The sequence below is a fragment of the Protobothrops mucrosquamatus genome, unplaced genomic scaffold, assembly GCF_001527695.2.
Source record: "Protobothrops mucrosquamatus isolate PMUCROS unplaced genomic scaffold, P.Mucros_1.0 scaffold956, whole genome shotgun sequence".
NCBI classification, from domain to species: Eukaryota; Metazoa; Chordata; class Lepidosauria; order Squamata; family Viperidae; genus Protobothrops; species Protobothrops mucrosquamatus.
This window is the reverse complement of record NW_015387200.1, coordinates 326,813-353,246: the sequence shown is the minus strand read 5'-3', so window position 1 is coordinate 353,246 and position 26,434 is coordinate 326,813. Positions and strand designations below refer to the sequence as shown.

The 26,434-nt window shown below is 39.6% G+C and overlaps 1 protein-coding gene across 1 annotated transcript in view; it reads left to right on the top strand.

Moving 5' to 3' along the window:
- The first annotated feature begins 292 nt into the window (after positions 1–292).
- The window catches only part of TEK (TEK receptor tyrosine kinase), a 49,608-nt gene continuing 23,466 nt past the window's right edge, over positions 293–26,434 (top strand). Inside the window, exons 1-13 of the mRNA XM_015819584.1 lie at positions 293–335; positions 2,228–2,548; positions 6,008–6,118; positions 8,719–8,868; positions 11,388–11,519; positions 12,486–12,626; positions 13,716–13,847; positions 17,287–17,441; positions 17,998–18,151; positions 20,206–20,361; positions 21,555–21,689; positions 23,602–23,895; positions 26,052–26,351. Of these exons, the coding sequence (XP_015675070.1) occupies positions 293–335; positions 2,228–2,548; positions 6,008–6,118; positions 8,719–8,868; positions 11,388–11,519; positions 12,486–12,626; positions 13,716–13,847; positions 17,287–17,441; positions 17,998–18,151; positions 20,206–20,361; positions 21,555–21,689; positions 23,602–23,895; positions 26,052–26,351 (2,224 nt within the window). The remainder of the gene's footprint in view (positions 336–2,227; positions 2,549–6,007; positions 6,119–8,718; positions 8,869–11,387; positions 11,520–12,485; positions 12,627–13,715; positions 13,848–17,286; positions 17,442–17,997; positions 18,152–20,205; positions 20,362–21,554; positions 21,690–23,601; positions 23,896–26,051; positions 26,352–26,434) is intronic.

The following is a 26,434-nucleotide window of genomic DNA, read 5'->3' as shown; positions in this document are numbered from 1 at the left end:
AATTCCCAAGCAAGTCTAGCTGCAACATTTCTAAATACTGTGTTTCCCCAAAAGACACATTAGGACTTATTTTCCGGTTAGGGCTTATATTCAGGGAAATATGGTACTAAATGTGACGTCTAGCTGATGATCTTAACTGGGGCTTATTTTGGGGGTGGGGCTTATATTACGAGCATCCTGAAAAATCATGGTAAAGCTTATTTTCCGATTGGGTCTTATTCTTGGGGAAACACAGTAACTCTGAGCAAAGAAAGAGGTAAAGGGAATGGAAGCTAGTAGCAGAAGCCAATGCATGGGAGAAACATCTACAAATGTGCTTTGCTCTGTTTCAATCCATAATTAATACATACTAGAAACTGACATGCCAAGGTATTAGTGTAAAAACAACCACAGCAACCACAATGGCTATCATTACTGAAGCCAGAGCATTTAGATGTGATTTTCTTTCATACTGTCTAAAGTGTTTATAGCAATGTCTAGCCTGCTCTTCTCAGAAAATGTTCCTCCTCTATTAGACAATGCAAATTATCTTGGGTGGGATTATCCAGAGTGGGACTGGATTTGGGTCTTTAGGATCAGCAACTATAAGTGTGTTTCAGTGTAATTAATTCCCCTCAGACTTTAAAGGCAAAAATATTGACATAGAAACCTGCCTCCAGCCTTGGATGGGAGCCCACAACTAAATGTCTGTAGTAAACACCAATCTTGTTGAGACTATGAATAAAAAAATGTCATATTTTAAAAGATTGCATTTATGTTGCTTCGTTGATTATTTCAAAATTAAGCGAAACTTTCTTCATGTCATGTAATCGGCCTGTGTCATTTGTCTAATGGCTCCAGTTTCTGTCTGTTAAATATGGTGAAGAAAAGTAATGCCTTATTTGTGGAAATATGTATGATAATCGTGATAGCCATCAGTGGTTAAACATCACTGATAATGGAAGAATTGTAGGAATAAAATGTGGTTTATTGAAAGAAAGAAAGAAAGAAAGAAAGAAAGAAAGAAAGAAAGAAAGGAAGGAAGGAAGGAAGGAAGGAAGGAAGGAAGGAAGGAAAAAAGAAAGAAAGAAAGAAAGAAAGAAAGAAAGAAAGAAAGAAAGAAAGAAAGAAAGAAAGAAAGAAAACACAAAGATCTCTATATCTAACCTCATTAAAATTCAGGAAGCTTCTCGCTAATTTGACACCTACAGCCTTTCTCCACCGCTGAGTTAAAGTGATTTTTTGCCAATGGATTGGCAGAAAATTCTACATTTGATATCCATGGCCCTATCTTGCTTTACTGTATCTATTGAAACATATTACTATTTGGTGCTGCCTCAACTATGCAGCTTATGAGAAGCAAAGCAACAGTGATTCCTTCAGCTTTGCTTTCTCCCTTCTTCTAGACATCACCATCCAGTGGGTTCAACCTCCATTAATCATGGCACTGCCATCAGTACCAGGGCAGGTCTGGCTGCAGGACTCAGCTATTTCTAGGCTTCGGTTTAACATGAGCTGAATAAAATTAAGAAAACAAAAACATATTGGAATCATGTAAACCAGCGGTTCTCAACCTATGGGTCGCGACCCCATTTGGGGGTCGATCGGCCATTTCACGGGGGTCGCCAAGCAAGGCTGTCCGCCATTTTTTTCCCCTTTTCCAGCGGGTGCCTTACCTCCCTTGAGCTGGGCCAGCTGGTGGTCGGCCTCCTCAGTCTCTGCCGCTTGCCAGCTACACCTCGGCCAGCGCAGGGGGCGGAACCACGCATGCGCGGTGCTCCTGGGCAGGGAAAGTCCTCGACTTACGACCGGTTGGGTAGTCCTTGACTTACGACCAGTTTAGTCCTTGACTTACGACCAGTTTAGTCCTCGACTTACGACCGGTTGGGGGTCGCGGCATTAAAAAGGTTGAGAACCACTGATGTAAGCTGAGCCACATGGAACACTTTTACTCAGAACTTTTCCCCTCTCTATTAAATATTTGTTTGAATTGAGCTTGAGTTCTGATGACTTTATGGACATGTGTATGTAGGGTTTTGGTTTGTTTTTTTTTGCAAAAGTGTAGAAGTAGTTGTCCATTTTCAACTTTGCAGCCTGGCTTTCGTTCCTAGAACTTCTAAGCACTCTCCCATCTAAATATTGACCAAGCCCAATTCTGCTTTGCTTTTTATGGCTCCACTGAAAGATGAGGATAAAAGACCAACGTAAAGAAGTAAAATTAAATGGATTCTTCAAATGCTTCTTTCTTTCGTTGCAGGCAATGCAGAGACAGCATTTGATTTGATATTGATCAACTCACTCCCTACTGTGGCCGATTCAGAGACATCACTAATTTGTATTGCATCTCGATGGTGTTCCCTGGACTCTATTAAAATTGGGCGAGACTATGATGCCTTAATGAGCCAGAATCGAAACCCCTTGGCTGTGGCTGATGATGAAACGAGAGGGATAGCAAAAAAAGTGATATGGCAAAGGGAAAAGTCTGGGGAAAGCATTGGAGCATACTTTTGTGAAGGAAAATTCAAAGATAACATGAAGCTGGTATATACAATGAAGATGCAACGAACAGGTACTTTGTGATATTATAAGCAAAGATGTGCCAAGTCCCACTGCAAATACATGTTTGCAAATGGATTTTAGTAACTGGATAATTGATTGATTGATTGATTGATTGATTGTCATAAAGTCAGTGTTGACTCTTAATGACCATATAGATAGATCCTTTTTAGGGTTTTGGTAATTGGAAACAAATAATAAAAACCTGGGAGTCCTATATGAAGACAGAGGAGCAGATATGAATATCCTTTACAATTGTCACAAGTTCCAAACTGGACTATTTGGGCTAGAAGATAAATTAGTATTTTGGATAAAGAAAAAAGAAGTCAGGTTTACCTCAATCTGCAAGTAATGTCAGAGGTGACAGGAAAAGTGTTGGGGGAGTAGCAACAGCAACAGCACTTAGACTTATATACCACTTCATAGTGCTTTATAGCCCTCTCTGAGTGGTTTACAGAGTCAGCATATTGCCCCCAATGATCTGGGCCCTCATTTTACCAATCTCAGAAGGATGGAAGACTGAGTCAACCTTGAGTGGGTGAGAATCGAACTGCTGACAATTGGCAGAATTAGCCTGCAATACTGCATTCTAACTACTGCGCCACTGCAGCTCTGATGCATAGAGGCAGCAGAATGGGGACTACCTCTTTCTTAGCCATCAATTCTTCAAGCCTCTCTTGCTTCTCCCTCCCCATTATATGCCCTCTTGATTCAAGTGAGTACTATCTAGTAATTGTGAAATATTGCCTCCTCCCTTGAGGAGAAGAATTGGTGATAATTTTTCTTACTGCCAGGTGATGACAAGGGACTTCACCACCTTAAGCCCTGCCTCATTAAATCTAAGAGGGCCCAGCACATTAAACCTAGTAATTGGCCTCATTGCTGGTATTTTTTTGTGCTAACTCATGGACAGGCAGAAAGCACATTAATACAACCATGGGGAAGAACCCAGTGTGAGACAAAACAAGATAGCTTTTCAAATATCCATAAACATCCAAATCTAAACATCTTAAATCTCAATTTCAATGGAAACAGAAATTTTAGATTGGGTAATTGGATAGTGGATAATCCTGTAAACAAAATACTGCCTCCCTTGGAATGTACCTTGAAGTCAGAATAACAGCAACCCCTGCTTTCCATTAAGCATTTAAATTTAAAATGTAAATGTTATATAAATAAATATATAAAATGTTGCTTCGGAGCTCTTTTATATGGTTTTTGCATGTTGGATCATGAACTAAATATTGTGTTTATGGTAATAAACTTCTAAAAATAATGCTCTCTCTAATCATCCAAAACATCAAGGCTTTCTTTGTTAAAACATGCAAGGGATTTTGTGTGTGTAGTTAAATATCTGACTGTCTAGGACCAAAATAGTCTCATAAACCTCTCGCCCTTTCCTGTAGCAATTTCTGGAATTTTGTTGCATATCCGTTTGTACTATATTTTGAAACATGTTTATAAATGTTTGACTCCTTAGCAAACTTCAAAATTTGTGTGAGAAATGTAATATATTTCATTAAAATTCTATCCAGTATTAATTCCTCAGTTTTTACTGTATAAACTATAATAGAGTTCTAGCTACACACCGTTATTCTCAATAAGAAAAAGCTGGTTTTCCTGTATCTTACTGTCAGTTATTGCATTTCAAAGGAATGGGACATAGCTGGGGATTATAAAACCAAACTGAATTCCTGGTTTATCAATCTCAGTGATAAAATCACTCTCAGGCTTATTAGGAGAATGACAAACTAGGAGCCTCAGTTCAATTTCCTCTTTCTGGTGAGATTTTTTTTTATTATTACAGAAGTTCTAAACTGAGGCTACTGAGCATGAAATAATGATGAATTTCCTAACAGTGAAACCTTACAATATATATTGTAAGGAGGCAAGATGTTCCATTGCTTTATATATACTAAGCAATGGAACATCTGTGGCAGGGGGTTGGACTAGATCTCCAAGGTCTTTTCCAGCCCTATGATTCCATATATGATAAGAAATATTAACACATACTGTATTATTATTAAATAATACAGTATTAAAGAGCAATGTTGGTGCGGTGGTTAGAATGCAGTATTGCAGACTAATTCTGCTAATTGCCAGCAGTTCAATTCTCACCAGCTTAAGGTTGACTCAGCCTTCCACCCTCCCGAGGTCGGTAAAATGAGGACCCAGATTGTTGGGGGCTATATGCTGACTCTGTAAACCACTTAAAGAGGGCTGTAAAGCACTGTGAAGCAGTATGTAACTCCTAAGTGCTATTATTACTCTCCTGTGATATCATAAATACTTGACATCCTGAAGTTCCCTGATTTAGTTTCCTCTAAGTTCCTTCAAAATGGTTGTGATGGACAATCCTTCTATGTCAGAGTGGACAATTTGGTAATAGATCAGTTTTTTCAAAACAGATGGCCTTCAAATTAGGTTTGTAACTTCAGAACTCCTGGTTAGAGTCGCCCCACGGCTCATGGAGGATAACTTGATTGAAGTTTAGATAAGATGGGCAAATAATTAATCCTGATGTCAAGTAGCATCCCAATAAACATTTGGCAAGTTATTTTTGAAAATGGAATTGTGTAGGCTTCAAGGCACTGGACTATGGTTCAAAAACCAAACCCAATAAAATGCCAGAAACCCCTCAGCAAACATTGGTTCCTGGTTTAAGATGTCAAACAAGCCGTTCCTGCTACAAAGCCTGGTTATTGTTCTTTCCTGAATGAGGAATCCAAGCCATTTGTAAACAAATGAATTACTCAAATATAGGCCACAGTCTAAAAATACATTGGAATGGAGCCCATCGAAGAATGTGGATTCTTCTGCCTTCTAACAATGTAGTGAAACAAAGAGCTGATGGATAAACTAAACTAGTGACACAAAAGGAATAAGGTTCCAAAATGGGAGGGAGATCCCAAAAAAGTCAAGAAAGGAGAGGAGAGGAGAGGAGAGACCCCAGGAAAATCTTATTTGGAAATAAGTATGCATATAAGTTGCTGTGCATATATGTATTTATGTTAAGCATTTACCTAACATTTACACACATATATCAATTACCCACACAAAATCAATCAAAAAGATTTACACACACTTTGCTAGAGAGAAGTTCCCTGAGGATGGGCTCCAGCACAAGTCCAAAAGCTTGGAAGACTAAACCTCTGGTCCCAGGGACTGACCCAGATTGGATCCTGTAACATTATTCTGGGGCATGTATATCCGACTTCATTTGGGAAAAAGATTTATAGCTAAAATCGGCAAAGTTGGATTGTAGAATTCCTTTGTCCCATTTGGGGATCATTTTCAAATAGAACATTACTACATCCTTTTTCATTAATCAACCATCCCTGAATATATTCAGATATTGTGTTACACAGCCCCCCCCCCCCCATTGCAGTATGCCATTATGCTAATTTCCATGTTGGAGGATTTACTAAAAAAGAACAGATCCATAATCTATTTTGTTTCATTTTTATTTTAGCTTCATTCCTACCAGTCGCCTTAACCATTACAGCAAACAAGGGTGAAGTTGTCAACATTTCCTTCATCAGAAAGGTTTTTAACGAGGAAGATGCAGTAATCTACAAAAATGGTATTTGTGCTTTTTTTTCTTTCCTTTCTGGATAATACAAGTAGTCCTCAACTTAGGCTGGTCATTTAGTGACCATGTCAAGTTACGACAGACTTCCCAAAAGTTACTTACGGCCTGGTTTCAAAGTTATAGCCATTGCAGTGTTCCTGCTGTTGTTCACTCTTACAACCAACCTCAGGGATGATCCATTCCTCCCCCCAATTATCTCCCCTTGCAGGCCTTTGGCCTGGTCCCAGTTCAGCCATTCAGTAACCTAAGGGAGCCTAAAGCTGGGCAGCAGAAGCTATCAGTGCATGGGAACCTGTTAAGAGCTTGTAGGGCAAGACCTTCTTCCCACCCGGCCACCCAAGGACTTGCAGAACTCAACCAGCTCCTCAGCCAGCTCCAGGGCCCAGCAGCACCCAACTTACCTTTCTATTTTTTTGCAGAGGTGCTCAGCTCCACGCTTGCTTGACTATCTGTACCAGCTTGCACAATAGCACAAGGTTGCCACGAGGTGGCCTCTGTAGCTTTCCTAAAGAGGCCACCTCGTGGTGATCTCGTGCTATTGTGCAAGCTAGTACAGATAGTCCTTCATAAGTGAGCATAAGTGAGTCCAAAATTTCTGTTATTAACTGAGACATTTGTTCAGTGAGTTTTTGCCCCATTTTGCAACCTTTCTTGCCAACAGTTGTTAAGTGAATCGCTGCAGTTGATAAGTTAGGAACCCGGTTGTTAAGTGAATCTGGCTCTCCCATTGATTTTGCTTGTCAGAAGGTCACCAAAAAGAGTGATCACGTGACCTTGGGACACAGTAACGGTTGTAAGTATGAACCAGTTGCCAAGAATCTGAATTTTGATCACATGATCAAAGGTTGTAACTATGAAAAACGGTCATAAGTCACATTTTTCAGTGCCATTGTAACTTTAAACAATCACTAAACAGACTCTTGTAAGTTGAAGACTACCTGTACTATTGTTAAGAGCCTACAGGGGGCTCCATTTGTGGGTGGAGTTTGAGGAACCTCCTTAAAAAAATGGAACCCCCTAAAGGCTCTCAAGAATAGTACCTGTTGTAGAACAGTTTGTGGTTGTCTTGAGGCTTCCCATTGCAGCAACTTCTGCTGTCCAGCTTTAGGCTCCTTTGGGTGGCTGAGTGGCCCAGCTAGAAATAGGATAAATCCTGCCGTGATCTTGAATGTCATGGAGCAGAACACAAAATGCCTCGGAAGGTGAGGGAGACCTGAGGCAATTGGGCCTGGGCCTGGGCCTGCACTAGGTCTCCCAAGGCTTCCCTCCCCCTGTGGCACCCTGTGCTCTGCTTAACGACCTGTGCTTTCATTTAGTGACCGCTTCAGGGGATGGAAATCATTAAGCAAAGCTTAATAGCTGTCACCGCTAGCAGACATAATGGGCAGGCTCTATTACAATTATAAGTCGAGAACTACCTTGTATCTGACCAGCTAGAAGTATGCAATGTTTATTCTGTGCTATGAGAAAACTCATCACCATTATTACATACATGTGGGGATGAAGTGGGGTGAAAAATGTCATTATGATAATGATGGGCCTCTTCATAGAGTACATACACATTACTTAGTCTTGTTGTGAACATAATGTGGGAAAGGAGAGGCAGCCACTTAACTATACACCTTTGCCAAATATCTATCTAAAACAGGGGTTCTTCATTTGTAAGAATTTGGGACACCATAGATAGATTTCAGAGAGTCTATGAAATCAGATGGGAAGAAACTACAACTTCAACATTCACTAACCTCTAGTGAAATTTAGGTTTTCATTTCATAATGTACATAGGCCACAAAATAATTTATGGCCTCCGGACACCAAAACTATTAACTTCAATATATCCCATTATCTAAAATTATTACACCCTAAAAAGGTATTGTATTGTTATTTATTGAATGGTTAATAAAGAAGCACATACATTACTACCTATTGTAATTGTTTTTAATACATTGATAACCGTATTTGAAAATAATAGTTTTCTAATCTATGTATTTCATTTTATGCATTTAGATGCATTTTTCTGAAAAGAGGTTCATAGGCTTCACCCACTCTTCAGGGTGAACCAGAACCCTGATCTAAAACAAGCCAACATGTCTTTACATCCCATTCCAGCTACATCCTATTAAGAAAGCAGCAATTGGGTCAAATTAAAATGTGCAATCTTTATGGCGGAAGAATGATATAGCTAGCTGATTAAAATGATTAAGATGACATCTGGAAATCTGAGAGTGGATAATCAGGTACTGCCTCACCAGAAGAAGAAGATCCTAGTCGCAAAGTCGTTTTATTTTGTACTTCAAACTTTAACTAATCTGTACATAACCCAAGAAAAGTGCCAAACTGAGTAATAGCAATAGTTAAATATAGTAGCTCCCTTATCTGCATGCAAAAGGAAGTAAGAAAAATCACAAATGTTCTCTTTTATCCCATGCTCATTGTTTCATACACTCAAAATATTAGTAAAGCTGCAGATGTCAAATAGATGAATGTGTGCTATGGAATGTGTGCTATGGAAAATCTACAGTTGTAGACATATTCTCATTGATCTGCAACTTCAATTATGTGCCTTTGGATTTTTTTCCCCTCCACTGCAGGTACGTTTATATATTCTGTTCTCAAGAGAGTTCCAGAACTGCTAACAATACCCCTGTCTTCAGTTCACCTTGATAATGCAGGAGTTTACTCAGCCAGATACATAGGAGGAAGCCATTTCACTTCAGCCTACACTCGACTGATTGTACGAAGTAAGATTTGATCGACTCCTTAAACAGAAAGCTAAAACAGGAATCCTTTACTCATGTTATGTTCTTTTAACACTGAGTCATGGGTAGAGATATTATCTGCCTCTAGGGTTCTGCTACAAGCAAGCTGAAATATTGCCAACCTTTTTTTTTTTAACCTAAAAAGTATGCTTAAGCTGGTCAGTTTCATTTGGAAGAAAATACATCATAAGATGCCAGTCTAAAACAGGTTCCTAATTTGGATCAGGGTGCCAGGCCACCTTACAGCTGCAGACTGGTCCTCCATATCTCATTTTATCATTCAATTGAGGTCTTGAGCAGGCTATTTCCTGCATATCCTGCTTTTTACAGCATATCTCGGAAGAGGTTTATAGAAGAAAACTGCAGTGAAGCTCTGGTATATAGCTAAGGAAAGAGACTTTGCAAAAAAAAAAATAATTCCAAACAAAAATGTCTAGTTTAAATCTGATCTCCAAAGTGTAAACAAGTTAATTTGCAGCTTTATTTACTTTCAGCTAGGGATATTTCTACTCACCCACTGGCTTTACTCACTAATCCCCCAGAATTATTTTCACGCTGCTCAACATCCTCACCTTTGCCATTCTCAAAAGTCTTAAAATAGATAATCTTCAATTTATGTCCATAATTGAGCCCAAAATTACAATTGTAAGTCATACTGGTTGTTAAGTGGGTCCATCACACGACTGACCTGATTTTATTAAAAAAAAAAATGTTCAGCGACTCTGCAGTTGCTAAGCAAACCTATTGTCTGTAATGGGTGTTTTTTTGCTGGAAAGGACAAGTAAACACTGGTTTCTGGCAAAAAAAAAAAAGTCATAAATTGCAGTTATGTGACTGCAGGATGCTCCAAATGCAAGTAGGTTGCTGAGTATACCTGGCAAGCATGGCTAGGAGATGGGCTGTCGGAATTTTGAGTACAGGTTGTAAGCAGAGGTGGGATTCAAATATGTGAACAACCGGTTCTCTGTGTAGATGCCACTTCCGGAAGTCCCTTCTGGGCCTGGGCAACAAAAAATTAGCTACCGTTTCTGCCGAAGTGGTGCGAACTGGCTGAATCCCACCACTGGTTGTAAGCACCTTTGGGTGGGTGGGGGATCTGTTGTAACTTTAAGTGGTTGCTAAGCAACTGATCATAGGTCAAAGATTACCTGTATTACCCACAAGCCTAACAAATGTCCTCTCTAACTAATTGTGGGGCTGCCAAAAATGGCATCTAATCAATGCTTGACCTCTCATACTTATTCCATATGATTTTGTGGGAAGAAAAAAGTGCTGTACATCTAAAATGTGGCAAGTTGCCACAATGGCTTGCTTTTGATGGGGAAGAAGGACAGTCAGGAAGCTGGAAGACAAACCTTCCTCTCAGTGGAAAACAGCCAGTCCTGCAGCTCCACTATTAACACTCAAAACTGTCTTCTCAGTTGGAGCCCTGGAGCTTCTTTGAGCTGAATATTAATAGGTTAAGAACTTCTGAAAAGTGTTATTTTGATGAGGGTAGTTTGCCAATCCAACATCAACATAAACCGGATGCATGGAATTGGCAGCCAACAAACTCAGCCTTAGTCTATTCAGTCAAACTTCGTTACCTAAACGAAGCTTAATAAGCATCTCGTTTTATTGCCCAATAAAGAGAAACAGGAGTGAAGTGGGGCAGTAGATTTCAGGCAACCCTGATGGTCTGTTATTCTGTGTAATTCAGGTCTGGTACACACAGCAAATTTCTTGATGTAGCAGTTAAGAGGAAATATGCAACTTGAGTTACGAAAATTGTGTTTTGAAGACCACACCCAGCAGTAACTGACCGGGCTAAATGAATTCATTGAGATAGCATACATTATGTTCTTCCAAATGTTTGTCATCCCCTGTATTTGGCTTCCTGTTTTTGTTCTTTAATCTTGATTGTTGTTAGTCCTTCAGTTCCTAGCATGTCCTATGAGCTAGGTGCAACTGCTTGCCGTTGGAAGACATTTCGGTGACTGTAACAATCTCTCCACTGCGTTTGCATTTTGTAGGATTTTATCATTTTGTCACCAGGGATGAATTATCAAGGATCACATGTGACTATCAGCCAATTGTCAAATATCCTGTCAAGATAGATTCCTCAAGTTCCGGTGATTTCGTGGATACATCCTTTTAGTTTTATTGACAATCATATTGATGTGGTGCCCTCTATAAGGAATTCAGTTCAACCACTGTTCACCTGTACATTTCCTGTAGCCTCTTCTGGAGGGAGGGAAGAAAAAAGAGACAAAGAAAAGAGGGGGCTAGAAAAGAGAGAGCAAAAATTATTTCAAAGAGAGACAAAACCATTCTTTCTCAAGAGATTTATTCTAAGATCATATAAATAGTAATTTATATTATTATATTATTATAATTACATTATGCTATGCTCCCCTTGATCCTGAGAGATACTCCAATAAAGCTTTACAAACCCAACCCTATTCTATTTGAGATCTTTTTATTGTTTAGCTTACCAACTCTTCTTCTGTTTTTATGTAAAGGGTGTGAAGCTCAAAAATGGGGACCCGAGTGTTCTTTTCCTTGTCCAGACTGCAAGAATAATGGCATCTGTCATGAGGATACTGGAGAATGCATTTGCCCACCGGGCTTTATGGGGAAAACATGTGAGAAAGGTAAAAGAAAAAATGATCAGGTGTTGATGAACAATTTCCCCTAAAACAGGGGATCAGTACTGTATATCAAATATATTAACTATATTTAAGGTTTTATAGTTTAGAAGCCATCAAAGTAGTAAGAGTATTTATAAAGATACTGTCTGTCTGTCCATCCGTCCGTCCGTCCGTCCGTCCATCCATCCATCCATCCATCCATCCATCCATCCATCCATCCATCCATCCATCCATCCATCCATCCATCTATCTATCTATCTATCTATCTATCTATCTATCTATCTATCTATCTATCTATCTATCTATCTATCTATCTTATCATCATATCATTTATTGTATGTCCATCCATCCATCCATCCATCCATCCATCCATCCATCCATCCATCCATCCATCCATCCATCTATCTATCTATCTATCTATCTATCTATCTATCTATCTATCTATCTATCTATCTATCTATCTATCTATCTATCTTATCATCATATCATTTATCAAGTATGTCCAAGTAAATAAATGAAGTCTGGTTTTCCAGCACTTGGAGACATAAAAGTTTAATGTATAATCTAAGCAGGGGTGGGTAGTGATTGTGCTTCACTTACTATGGCTGTTAACTTCCAAGGTAAAATAAAAATGAGCTCCCGGCTAGAGGTTACCCTCTTCTCTGTGTGTCAGAGCTTTGTTGAGTGACTATTTAACACTTGGGCAAAAAGTCGACCAGTTCAGGCTGAGATTCTGTCCTTCTTTCCTGAACGTTGAGTCCATCAGGTGATTGTTATCAGCATGCTTCCTTTCTGGAGGATTCTGCTTTTGATTATACCCGCTACTACTTTTACACTTTGAAAATAAAGTTTCCTTACCACAATTGTCAGGCATCTGGGAAATATTATTATTTTGACTCTCTTTAAATATGTTCGTAACTTTGTCCTTTTTTTTTTTTTTTACACACACACACATACAAAAAAAAAAAGCTTGTGGAGAAAACAGATTTGGGAAGGCATGCCAAGAAAAATGTAAAGAGAAGTCAGGATGCAAATCTTTGGTGTTCTGTTTGCCTGATCCATATGGATGTTCATGTGCCTCTGGATGGAAGGGACTCCAGTGTGATGAAGGTAAAATGAAATATGAAAATTAACTGTGTAGGTCAGTGGTGCTCAACCTGTGGGTCGGGACCCCATTTGGGGTCGATCGATCATTTCACGGGGGTCGCCAAGCAAGGCTGTCTGCCATTTGTTTTGTCCGCCATTTGTTTTGTCCGCCATTTTTTTTCCCCTTTTCCGGCGGGTGCCTTACCTCCCTTGGGCTGGGCCATCTGGTGGTCGGCCTGCTCTGTCTCTGCCGCTTGCCAGCTACGCCTCGGCCGGCGCAGGGGGTGGAACCACGCATGCACGGTGCTCCCGGGCAGGGAAAGTCCTCGACTTACGACCGGTTGGGTAGTCCTCGACTTATGACTGGTTTAGTCCTCGACTTACGACCGGTTTAGTCCTCGACTTACGACCGGTTGGGGTCGCAGCATTAAAAAGGTTGAGAACCACTGGTGTAAGTCGATATGTGTGTGTGGGGGGGGGAGCAAGGAAAAGCACAACTTTGCTAAGAATATATTTTAATTCTAAAAAATACAGTAGTACAATGGGCTAATTTGGTCATTTTATTCCACCACTGTGTGTTTTTTTAACCATATAATCTAGTCAGCCTCTTGGCCGAACATTGTACAGATACCTTAAGGAAGTCAATACATCTTTTTCAACCAATATATGCATGGAAGAATTGATATACAGGTAATTCTCCTTCAGTGACTGCAACTGGGACCGCTAAATTGGTTGTTAAGTGAACTGTGTGCTTATGATCTTACTTCAGCTTTCCTTTGCTGTACAGACCTGTAAAGATTGAAAACGCGAGGATTGGTCCCAAAAGTTACTTTTTCCTCATTCTTGTAACCGCATACGGTAAACAAGAGCTACTTATATGAAGAGCTCAACATTTAGCAAACTATAAAGTTCGGTTTTGCTCAAAATATATGAATTCCAAGAGTAAAATACGCCTTTGGAACATACCTTTTTGGTGCCTCGACTTCACCGTAAAATTCTGATGACAGTCAATGATAGTATTGGCCGAAAGCATGGCGATCTGCTGAATAATGCTAGTCAGGCCATTGGCTATGTGTGCCATCTAATACTCACTGGTGCTGTTCATTTTGGCAGGTTGCGAGCCTGATTTTTATGGGCCCGATTGTAAATTGAAGTGTAACCACTGCAGTAATCGAGGAGCATGTGACAGCTTTAAGGGCTGCGTCTGCCAGTTTGGGTGGCATGGTCTGCAATGTGAAAAAGAAGGTAAAGCAAAGGTAACCCTGTAATACCACACCAGTTTTCCTTTTTTGCATAATTTGGGCACCAAAAATGGGTACCCCCCCCCTTTGCCAAGGCAATCCAGCCATTGCCTGCATTCAAAGACAAATCAACATGAAAGAAAACTACATTAAATAATTTATGGAGGACTCATGAACCATCATCCAACAGTTTCAGGGATTTTTTTTTTTTTAATACAGCAAGTAGACTATTAGAAAAAGAGCAACGCAAAAAAGGAATTTAGGTCTTCCCTCCAGCAATTCCTCCTCTCAAAAACCGTGTTTATATCCTCGTTTTCTCTGAATGAGAAAATACATCCTTCCCACCAACATACATATCCCAGGAAACAGGACATTATTAGCATTGCTGTACATGATACTGTATATTGCTTTACAATTCATATTCACGGCTTTTATTATTAATTTTTTTTAAAAAGAATATATTCTGTAGCACTCTAGTGGAACAGTATTACAGTGTACAACTTGCTTAGTAACTAGAAGCTGTTGGATTTTAAGTTGAGCAGTAAAAATGTTTTTTAGCTATGATAATTTTCATAAAAATGATAATTGCCTTAATACATTCAATTGATATATACATATACTTTCCCTAAAATATTGGAGCAAAATATGCAAGAAAGTTTTAAAATAATATTATTGGTAACTCCAGTCCCTTGAGCTATGCTTGATACACAAAGATCATTTAGACCAGAGGTAGGCAACCTTGGCTCTTTTATGACTCGTGGACTTCAACTCCCAGAATTCCTGAGCCAGCCATGCTGGCTCAGGAATTCTGGGAGTTGAAGTCCACGAGTCATAAAAGAGCCAAGGTTACCTACTCCTGACTTAGACTGTCCATGTTATTTTAGAGTAGGTATGTCCAACCTGTGTCTTGAAGGCCACGCACATTTTTAGCTGCCCCGGACAGCTAAAAATGCACTCCCACAGGATTATAAACTTTTAACATTATTATGTGGTTTATATACATTAACTGTATTATATATTTTATATGTGGCCCAAGACAATTCCACTTCACTCAATGCCCAGGCAAGCCAAAAGATTGGACACTTTTATTTTAAAGAGAATAATTGTTTTAGATTTTTTTATCCTGCTTTGATTACTGTTTTTTTTATAAATAGCTGAAAATAGTGAACATACCTACTCCTCCTTCCTCCTCCTATTTTCCCTACAACAATCCTGTGAGGTGAGTTGGACTGAGAAGGAGTGACTGGCCCAAAGTCATCAGCAAACTTTCATGCCTAAGCAACAGCAATAGCACTTAGATTTACATACTGCTCCACAGTGCTTTTCAGCCCTCTCTAAGCAGTTTACGGTTGGCATATTGCCCCCAACAATCTGGGTCCTCATTTTATCAACCTCGGAAGATGGAAGGCTGAGTCAACCTTGAGCTGGTGAGAATCAAACTGCCCAACTGCTGGCAGCCGGCAGTCAGCAGAAATAGCCTGCAGTACTGCATTCTAACCACTGTGCCACCAGTGCTACAAGTTCCCAATCTACTCTACAACCCTGGGACTTCCTAAATTCACTAGCCAACAACTGTTCAAATCCAAGCCTGCTTAGCTGCTTCAAAATCAAACAAAGTTCACTATGCGCTGTCATAATTTTCTGCAACAAAAGAAAATATGAGAGCCTAAATCCATTTATGTATCATTCTTTACGTTCAGGCCATAAAGATTAAATCAACATTTGGGCCAACAACTGTTGCAATATATGACATACACCAATGTTCATGTGTATGTACATACATGAATGGAGATTATGAATTTATATTTATCATTTACATTTATCTTTGTTCTTAAATTGGGAATGTCATTGTTTTATTACCTCTTGCAAAAAGGCTCAATGAAACATTGATATTCCCAATTTAAGAACCAGGATCAATTTAGCATCTAGGATTGTGACTGACAACTAGATTGGCAGAAGGCCAGTCTGACTCTGATTGGAAGTAATGATGCCTTTCCAATATACATTTTTTAAAAGATGATTATGGCAGAAGTTCAATAATTTTACAGTTGTCAGCTTACTGAATCTGCTCATTAATTAAATTAAAAAGAGAAAGGGAAGAGAAATGATTAAACCTGTCTGTTTCTTATATTACTGCCAAACAATTATGTGAATCCCATAATTTCTTCTTCTTCTCTTTGCTTTTTGGATCATTACCTACAATGAATATATCACATGACTGCCTTCCATTTAAAGAGTACTGATCACAAAGAGTATTGATCATAGCTATGTATTGATCACAAAGATTTTAGCTGAAGTATAGGTAATCCTCGATTTACAACCATTCGTACAGTGCCACAGCATACCCAGGGTCATATGATCATGGCAACCAGTGCATGGCAACCAGTATGTATTCTCAATAGTTGTGATGTCCCAGAGTCACGTGATCATCATTTGCAACTTTCCCAGCAGGCTTCTGAAAGGAAAGTCAATGAGAGAAGCCAGATTTCTTAACAATCTCATGATTCACATACTAACTGCAATGATTCACTTAGCCATAGGACAAAAAGGTCGTAAAATCAGACATGATTCCTATACAACCTTTTAGCTTAGCAAGGGAAATTCTGATCACAACAGTGGTCATAAGTCGAGAAGTATCTTCACCTCCTTCTTTTGCCAAACACTAAATCAGGGTGCCTGGCTGAGGAATTCTGGGAGTTGAAGTCCACAAGTCATAAAAGGGCCAAGTTTGAAGACCCCTACACTAAATAAATAAATGGTGGCGCAGTGGTTGGAATGCAGCATTGCAGGCTAATTCTGCCGACTGTCAGAAGTTCGATTGTGACCGGCTCAAGGTTGACTCAGCCTTCCATCCTTTTGAGGTTGGTAAAATGAGGATCCAAATTGCTGGAGGCAATATGTTGTCTCTGTAAGCTGCTTAGAGAGGGCAGTTGTAAAGCACTGTGAAGTGGTATATAAGTCTAAGTGCTATTGCTATTGCTAAATAAACCTCCAACTTTCAAACTCAAAGGCCAAGCAGATAGACATCTGTGGATGTGACTCTGATCAGAAGCTACAAGTCAGCAAGGCAATCTGTGGGTGTGGAAGGGGAGTTTCCCTTTTTCCCCGCCTTTTTTCTTCTGTGTGCCCTGTGTGCTCTGTGATTTACCTCATGATGCATCTGTTTGCCTATCTTGCTTGCTGTATATAGAGATGTAAAATATATTTATTTATATAAAACTACACGTTCATGTCAACGTCTCTGACTCTATTTGGACACCTGCTGCACAATTCCCTAACACAATGTGGTGCAGTGTTTAAGATGTTGGACTAGGAGGAGCAAGACTCATGTTCAAGTCTGTTTGAAGATGTGTATCTAGTGGAGCTGCTGACTAATGAAAGTGTTCATTGATTTAATCTGGGCTAATTAAATGATAAACAAATATGGTTCATTACGTATGCAGGTACAGCAGATGAATCCCCCAAGATAGAGACCTTGCTAAATGAAATTGAACTCAACGCTGGCTCAGAGTTCAAGTCGACCTGCACAATTACTGGCAAGCCACCTCCTACAAAGGAAGACATTAAATTAATTAAAAAAGATGGAACCATCCTTCTAGTAAGTTCCTCATCTTATGCTTTTAGGAGGAAGGCTAAATTAAGGGAGATAGTTGCACTTTTTCACTGAATCTCTTTTGCCTCATTTTTCTTGCTCCTTCCCATTTCTACTTGCAGTAAACCTTAAGTTTCAGGAACCCATGTTCTGTGCTGGGGTTATATACTAAAGCAAATAATAATTATTATAATGCAATTAAAATCTCAGCAATAAAACAGAAAGCATGAAGGTACTATGAAGGCAAAAGCTTTTAGCATTGTCTCATCAAATATTCAAGATCCATTTTAGATATTAAAACATCTTCAGTTAATATTACAGGGATGTTTTTTACCTGAAACATAAAATCAGTGTATAATTTTCATTGCCCTCTCCTTCCTTCCTTCGCTCCCACAAAAGATAGGTCTCAACATTTCATCAACAACGAGTTTTGCCTGAATGTTAATTTTTCTGCTTTGTTAAAAAAAAAGAGGCAAAATAGACTATAAGTAAAAACAGAATATTTTTTTTTGTATTGTGGTAGATATCTAATTTGAATATGGTTTTTTTTTTTGTTGCCTAGCCTGTCACAATAGCCAAAAAAAGCAACATGTCAGAAACTTTAGAAGCTACTTTTCTTTTAAAAAGTGTCCAGCCTGCTGATTCTGGAACGTGGGTCTATGTTGCTGAGACAAGAGTTGGCATGGCGGAAAAAACTTTCCAGGTTGCAATTAAAGGTGAATGAGAAAATTTTGCATTCATTCATTCATTCATTCATTTATTCATTTATTTATTTACCATCCAGATCCAGTGTCATCATATCATTTTCAGTGCATTTAGATACAAGTGAGTAATCATTAGCTAAGTGTCAGTGGCTTGATGCCGTGGGCATTGCAAACATTAAAGAAAGAAGCAAGCTGCAAATAGTATCAACATCAGTATCCAATGTACAGGTAGACCTTGATAATCTTTACAATCATTCATTTAATGACTGTTCAAAATTACAATGGCACTGAAAAAAGAGACTTATGCCCATTTTTCATACCTACAACCATTGCAGCATCCCCACAATCACATGATCAAAATTCAGACTCATATTTATGACGGTTGCAGTCTTCCGGGGTCATGTGATCACCTTTTTCAACCTTCTGACAAGCAAAGTCAATGGGGGAAACCAGATTCATTTAACAATCGTATTACTAATTTAACAACTGCAATGATTCACTTAACAACTGTGGCAAGAAACATCATAATTTGGGGCAAAACTCACTTAACAACTATCTCAGTTTGCAAAATAGATTTTGGGGTCAATTGTGGTCGTAAGTTGAGGACTACCTGTAAATGGATTTTTTTTCCAAATGTCTTTTAATGTAAAGAACACAGGAAACTTACCAATCAGAATTAAAGATTCAGCCTTTTTCTTTCTGCAAACTGAGAGTGTTTCCTAGATTATTTCTTTTGGATAGATAGAAGAGGGAGCTCTCAAATTCTAATAAGTAGTTTCTTACTGCACTTCTATGCCATACTTACAAATCACTCTGGTTAGATCAAAGAATGGTCAAAGGGTTATTCAAAGAAATGTTGCTATCTAAAACAGACGAATAAATGCCACTGTCTCTCTCACCGGTAAAGTATGTGAAGGGTCAGCCAAGTGATTTTGACATACACCCCTCCCACACACACACCTTCTTCTCTCTGTCTTTGTGTATCTCAAGACAGTCTTGATTCCTGCAACTACAAGTGCATGCAGATTTATGCCAATATTTTTCAAAAGAGGTTTGCCATCTTCTTCTTTCTAGAGCTAAGAGAGAGTGGCTGGCTCAAAGTCCTCCAGCTGGCTTTGTGCCTGAGGCAGGACTAGGTTTCCCAGTTTCTATCTCAGCACCCTTAATCACTGTACTAAATTGGCTTTCCATTCTTTTTTGAGCCTGCAATAAAGGTACTATAAATTAGGTAATTACCAATTTGCTACTATTACATGCCATAATATGAAAGCTCTGGTGCCAAAGGCAGCTTCCATACTGTCTAATGGTGAGGTTGTCCCTGAAATGATTGATTATCTCTATTGATGCTTATTTATCATGTGTGAGCAATTGACATGACTGGCGGACAATGTAGTATTTTCTCTAGGTCTTTAAAAAAGTGTAAGGCAGGTCCAAAATTCAGTGTTATAAATATAATTTTAGTACGGTTTCTTAGGCTAATACCCAAATACTTGCCTTTAGAAATAATTTCAGTAGCAAGTCTTGAAACTTAAGAATAGTAAGAAGACTATTGTCAGCAAGTCACATGCGATTTAGGAAAACTTGATTTTGTCAGCTTAGTTCAGCTTGAAGGAAATAACATGCTGAGAATGAGCAAACGAGAGAAATATGTGGAGTGTGACAGAAGAAAAATGAATGAGAACAGGAAATGGAGGGAATGATCTGTATCTTTAAACATCCTAGGACTCGGTCTGACCTTCTGAATCTTCTGGGGGGGGGGGAATGGAGCTAATGAGGAATGAGTAGGATGTTGTGGGTTGCAGACCTGGCAATCTGGTTGCAGAAGGCTAAATTGCTGCAATAAAGGAGAATGTGAAAGGAGAGTTCTGACAACTGACATTTTCAGAATTTAGTTTGCAGATCCCCTCCACAAAGACAAGGCAATAGGCTAAATATGTCATTCAATCGTCTTTAACAATCCCTCAGCCTTAACTCTACAGTCAGACAAAACTCATTTTTATTGGGGTTTTTTTTCTTTCAAAAAAGACTGTTCTAATAGATATTTTATTATTCCCCTTCTTGACCAGTTCTTCCTATGCCTCAGAATGCTCCAACATTGATAGAAAGAGGCCATAATTTTCTCATTATTGCAACAAATGCTGGATCATATTTTGGGGATGGACCAATTGTATCAACTCAGATTCTATACCAACGCGCCAACTCTCAATGGATGTCAGAGGAAGGTAAGAATCAAACAAATCATCCAAAACTGCTCTCCAAAAACATTCCACTTTCACAGCAGGCCATATCTATGTTGCACTTGTCCTTTGCTTCCAGGGTTCTGCAAACTGTAGTTCCATAAGCTGCTTAGAGGCCAACAGTAGGTAGCATAGAAACTGGTGAAATGAATGAATGAATGAATGAATGGTTTTAGCAGAGAATTTTCAGCACTTCAACTATTATAGTTTTCAAGACAATTGGGGCGAAACCATGAAAGTTATAGTGACACACAGCTGATATACGTTTACAATACAGGTAAACCCATGGAGCTGGCTCTGTTTAATCCCCAGTTTGGTGAACCAAAAATAAATACAGTATTGTCCACCAATGTTACTTTTGTTATTTGTCAATATCATAGTGATATTTGTTGTTTGGTCAAGGGATAGGGAGTTTCATCATACTCTTACTTTAACAAAGATTGATTATATGTTAAAAACACTTTTAATATCTTAACAGTGAACCTCATATAGAGTTATGTTCCAGATTAATTATTTCTTCTTGAGTTCATTTGACTAGCAGCTTCTAATCACATCTGATGCTAAAATACTCAACAGAGGTTAGGCGATGTGTGGCAGCTGTGTATGTTTCCTGTTTTTCATGGGACTAGCATTGAATGAACTAGCATGGCTTCTATTCAGGATTCAGATAGTACCATATATACAATTCCACACCTCAAAGCACTTTGGTATAGAAATAAAAGAAAAGGCTGGATATTCTCATATGATTTCTATATAGTAGGACAACATAGTTTCCCACAACTGACATGAGATGTGGTGAACAACGAGCTCATTTATTCACCGTTCATTTTTCATTTCTTTCCCTGTACTTTCAGGCAATTTAAAACGTTTGGTTTCGATTTCAAAATAACCTTGAGATCTTAATGTCTAATCCCAGGAAACTGTGGATTTCTTAAATTATGGCTTGTGTGTGCATTTGTGTGTGTGTATAAAGGATGATGTTTGTGATGCACACCCTTATCCCAGTTCTGTTTGCATACATAGGTTATACTGTTTTCTGCATTATTTTACGGGGTGGTGGTGGTGGGGAATGTATTTGATCAAATGAAAATAGAACAAAATAAATGTATTTATGTACAGTACATTGAACACTTTCCTTATTATTTTGTTATTTTTATTTTTTTTCCTTTGGAACTCAGTCACAGAAGACATCTGGCGACTAAATAATCTAGAACCAAAAACAGTGTACTTTGTATGTGTTCGCCTCACTCGCAAAGGAGAGGGGGGAGCAGGACATCCTGGTCCAGCAACCAGCTTCATTACAGCTGCTGTTGGTAGGCAAATCTTTGGACTTCTGTAAAGGGGGTATTTGTTAATCAGTAGTTGCTTTGTGCACACACACACACACACACACACACAGTATACAGTATACATATATATATATATGTGTGTGTATTAAGTGTTTTTTTTTCTTTTTTTAAAACATATATGTTTCAAAAAAAAGAAGAAAAAAAAACACTTAATATATATCTCCTCCCTGGGTCTCCTCCCTCCCTGACACAGCTGACAAAAGTGAGAAGAGCCTGTGGCATAGAGGTTAATACAGTGGCCTAGCGTGCAGGCAGCCCAGTTTCAAATCTCAGAAAGGTATGGCTAGCTGATGAGAGCTAAATAGCTCAAAATAGCTATACTAGTCTCCCTTTAACTCTTCATTGGCAATCCAAATTTAACACACACACACACACATATATATATATACACACACACACATGTATGTATAATCTTCCTCAAGTGATAAATGTGCTGCTGTACATAGTAATTACTATACATAATTTGAATTTCAGGAGTACCACTATTTATCAAGTTTCCTTGGGCAGAAGTTACTGAACACTAATGATGTTTCTGAGATGCAAGGACTATTTACATTCAGGCTGCAAATAAAATGAGGTTTCAAAATATTTACTCCCATAGACTCCTGTTCCTCATTATACGTTTTCTCAGTTCAGCATCTCAATATGACTTTCCTAGCGTCCTTAGCCGTACTTCTCAGCCTTGGAGACGTTAAGATATATGAACTTCAACTTCCAGAATTCCCTAGCCAACCATGCTAGATGGGGAATTCTGGAAGTTGGAGTCCACATATCTTAAAGTCAACAAAGTTGAGACTCACTAGTCCATAGTATTTCTTGCAGACTAGCTAAATTCTGGCAGATATGTTTTTGTTGGGCCTTTGCTCACAAATCCTCCACTGCCTGCCTCTCCACCACACGTGGGAGATGAGAAATGAATGTTTTCCACTTATCATCCCATTTCCTATTGCAAATATCTTAAAGAGCCAAGTTACTATTGATGAGCCACTGAAATCCAATTGTTAAGAGCAGGGATCCTTAAGTGATTGTTCAATTTAATCTCTAGTATTGCCAATCACTGAAATCACATGAGTAAAATTTGCGAGTGATCTCAGTGTTTCTGAGAACAAACTTACAGGTGCTATGATCTCCTTTTGTTCCACCTCTTCTCCTAGGACAGTGATGGCAAACCTTTTAGAGACCGAGTGCCTAAACTGCAACCCAAAACCCACTTATGCATCATCGGGTACCGGGTGGGTGTGGCCCATTGGCTGGGTAAGGCCAATTGGGTGGGTGTGACCCAGTGGGTGGGTGTGGCTGTGGTGGTAACGGCAGACTGGGTGGGACTAAAAAGTTCAATCAATCAATTCCAACTTTGCAAGATCTTTTTTTTTCCCACGAGAAATTGAAATTGACTGATTGAACTTTTTCTTTTTGCACACGGCGGCGGGGGCCTAAAGCAAAAAGGTTTTATAAAACCCAGCTGAAGGCCTAGGACTGGGGTTACAGCGCATGTGCCCTCAGAGAGCTTTGAGTGCTGCCTCTGGCACCCGTGCCATAGGTTCGCCACCACTGTCCTAGGATGAGGACAGAAGAAAGTGCTCAAGTTCCAATTGATTCATTGGGAATGATAATTTGATAATAAAATAATGTCCCAAATTCATCATATGGAGAACTATGATAGGGAAGAATTGCTCAAAGTTAGAACATCTCTGACTATTTAATTATGGACATCTAAAGAAAGAAAAGACCTGTATGATTTGTGTCTGGCTAGCAGTTTTGATTGCTCACAAATCAGAATATGTTAATTACTTATTCTTAGTATGATCCAACAAGAATCTTCTTAGATTAATAGGTGTTCTAGCCATACTAATGTTCTTTCTTGTAATTCTTAAAGGTCTTTTTCCACCCAGAGGCCTGTGCCTTATCCCTAATAGCACAACAGCTCTAAAGCTGTCATGGCAGCCAATCAATCAGGACTTGGAGGAAGACATTTGCATTGAAGTAGAAAATAAAAGTGTAGGGGATGTAAATGGGGAGCATACTACCATCATACAACTCCTAGGAAATAAGACCAGTTTGGTTATTGACAAGCTACAACCCAGACATAAGTACATGTGCCGAGTCCGTGTAAATAGTAAGTCCAAAGGAGAATGGAGTGACTATCTTGCAGCATGGACCTTCAGTGACGGTAAGTATATTTTTATTTTTCTTGGAGGGGGAAAACATGATTCATTTTAATTATTAGCTCAACAGACCTGCTTTAAATGATCTGACACTGGAAGAAGCTGAAATGAGCCCATCAGAGCCCGGTTTGAAGGTTGAGGAGGAGTTGGAACCGGGACCATCCAACAGGGCCGGCATGTCTCCCTTGTCATTTTTGGAGAGGCCAAGGGCTGAAGACGATGCTGTCCCAGGCCCCTCAGGCATTGGGGGAGGTGGTCAACTAGACAGAAAGCTGCCTGCCCTCATAGACACCACTGATAAGCAGTGGTGTTGATAGGCAGCAAATCCTCTCTGATGAGGAACAGCTGCCTCCTCCATTGATCCAAGGGCACTGAGAGTGGAGTGTAGGCAAGCTAAGGAACATCTAGAGTGGATTGTCTTATGGAGAAGCCATGGGGAGTTAATGTTTGCCAGGAATAATTGTTTTGGCTTAAACTCCCCTGGCTTTGACTCATGCCTTTTGCCTTCCCTTGCCTTGAGGACTGCCTTCTGCCTTCTGCCCTACCCTGCCTTTTGTCTTGAGCCTTGACTTTACCTTGTGAACTACAGTTTTCCTCGTGGACTCACTTAGCCAAGTGGACTGAACTTGGGACCCTGGATCTTGCCCTGTGAACATGCTCCTACTCTGTGGACTTTCTTTGTTATACACCCACTGTTTGGGGGACTGAGGGTGGCTGTCTTCAGGGCAGTGTGGGGCTGGAGCCTTACTGGTTATTGGAGGGCCATTTGTTGGAACATTTACTTAGAGCAATAAAGGACTGTCTGGAGGCCTGTCTTGCCTTGATCACCTGGATCATAACAGAAGCAGCCAGATTCTGAAGCTGCAGGGGTTACTGCATCAGTCCCAGTCTACATGGTCAGTGATTGATAGTTTTTAGTTCAAACATCAGCAGAAGGGTCACAGGCTACTCTCTCTTGGAAACTGCTTAGCAACACTATGCTTGTGTTTTGGTAAACCAGGCAACAGTCTAACAGCCTGTCCCAACCTGACACCCTACATATGGGAGCACAACTGGTATAATTCACAGTAGCAGAACCAGTGACTATACTATTTAGGAATTCTGAGACTAGTGGCTATTCTTGACTGGCATTGCCATTATCTTTCCTCTCTGAAAATTATAAGCCATTCATTTATTAAACATAGGTATATGTCTGCCCAATTCACACACTCCAGGAGGCTTACAACATTAAAATTCCACAATGTAAAAACCCATACCTCACTGTCACCCCCATAGCACCACAGGCACAATCACACCAACCACTTGATTGGCTTCATGTCAACCTTGGGTCCCCAGGCCTGCTGACAGATCTGTGTCTTCTGGACCTTCCTGAAAAGTATCAAGCAGGGGACCCATCTTATCTCTGGGGAAATAATATTCCAAAGAGCCATCACAGAGAAGGTCTTTTTTCTGGGTCCTACCAGATGTACATCCCTGGGTCCTGTAGCTTTCTTTGCGTTCCTGCTCTGGTGACAGCCAGATAGGTGTAACTGGGGAGAAGCCATCATTAAAAGTCAATGTGACTCTTAAAGTAGTGACAACTTATTTTCAAGCCTGGGTAGAAGATTTAAGAGACATACGTGCCTTAAAAGACATACATAGCACAGAGATACTCAAACAAAACCGGATCATTTTTCTGAACACTAATTCTACAATAGACACATTTCTGATTATAGTAATCATGCCTCCAAGGCGAACCATGCTACATTGCCTTGTGCTTTTGACACCGGCTGGGTTCACACATTGCTCTAAATAATTGATGGCATGGGTTTCATGATTATTTATCGGTTCATGGTTTTAAGAAAGAGGTCCACAACCATTTGGGCACCAGGGATCGGTGCCATGGGGAAAGGTTTTTCCACAGACCAGAGGGGGTGTGGTTTTGAATACTGCCTGCATCCCGAGGATGGAGCTTTGCTTGTTTTTGCGGGCCACTTGCTGGCATGCTGCGGACCGGTGCCAGTCCATAGACCGGGGGCTGGCGACCCCTGTTTTAAGATACCATTGGTCATGTAGATAAAATTCAAAGTCAGTTTGAAATATTAAAAGTAGAACTTTGCGACATTGTATGGACTGAAGATTTATGTGAAATACAACATGGTGTTATTTGTTTCTTCACCAGGATCTCCTCCTTCCCCTGATAATATCAGTGTCATGAACATCACCGATTCCTCTGCCGTTATCTCTTGGTCAGCTGCTGAAGGGCATTCCATCTCCTCCATCATTCTCAGCTATAAAATTGTTGGCAAGACTGAGTACAACCAAATCGATGTCACCATAAAAAATGCCACCATCACCCAGTACAACCTCAAGGGTCTTGAGCCAGACACCTTCTATTTGGTTCAGATTACAGCCCAGAATAATGTCGGGAAAAGTGAAAAGAACCCTACCTATGAGCTGAGAACTCTGCCAGAATCAAAAGGTTAGTAGCAGCTGAATCAATTAGCTTCAGTTTCTGAATAATTCTATGCATATTTGCTAATAGTAAACTTCATTGTATTAAAG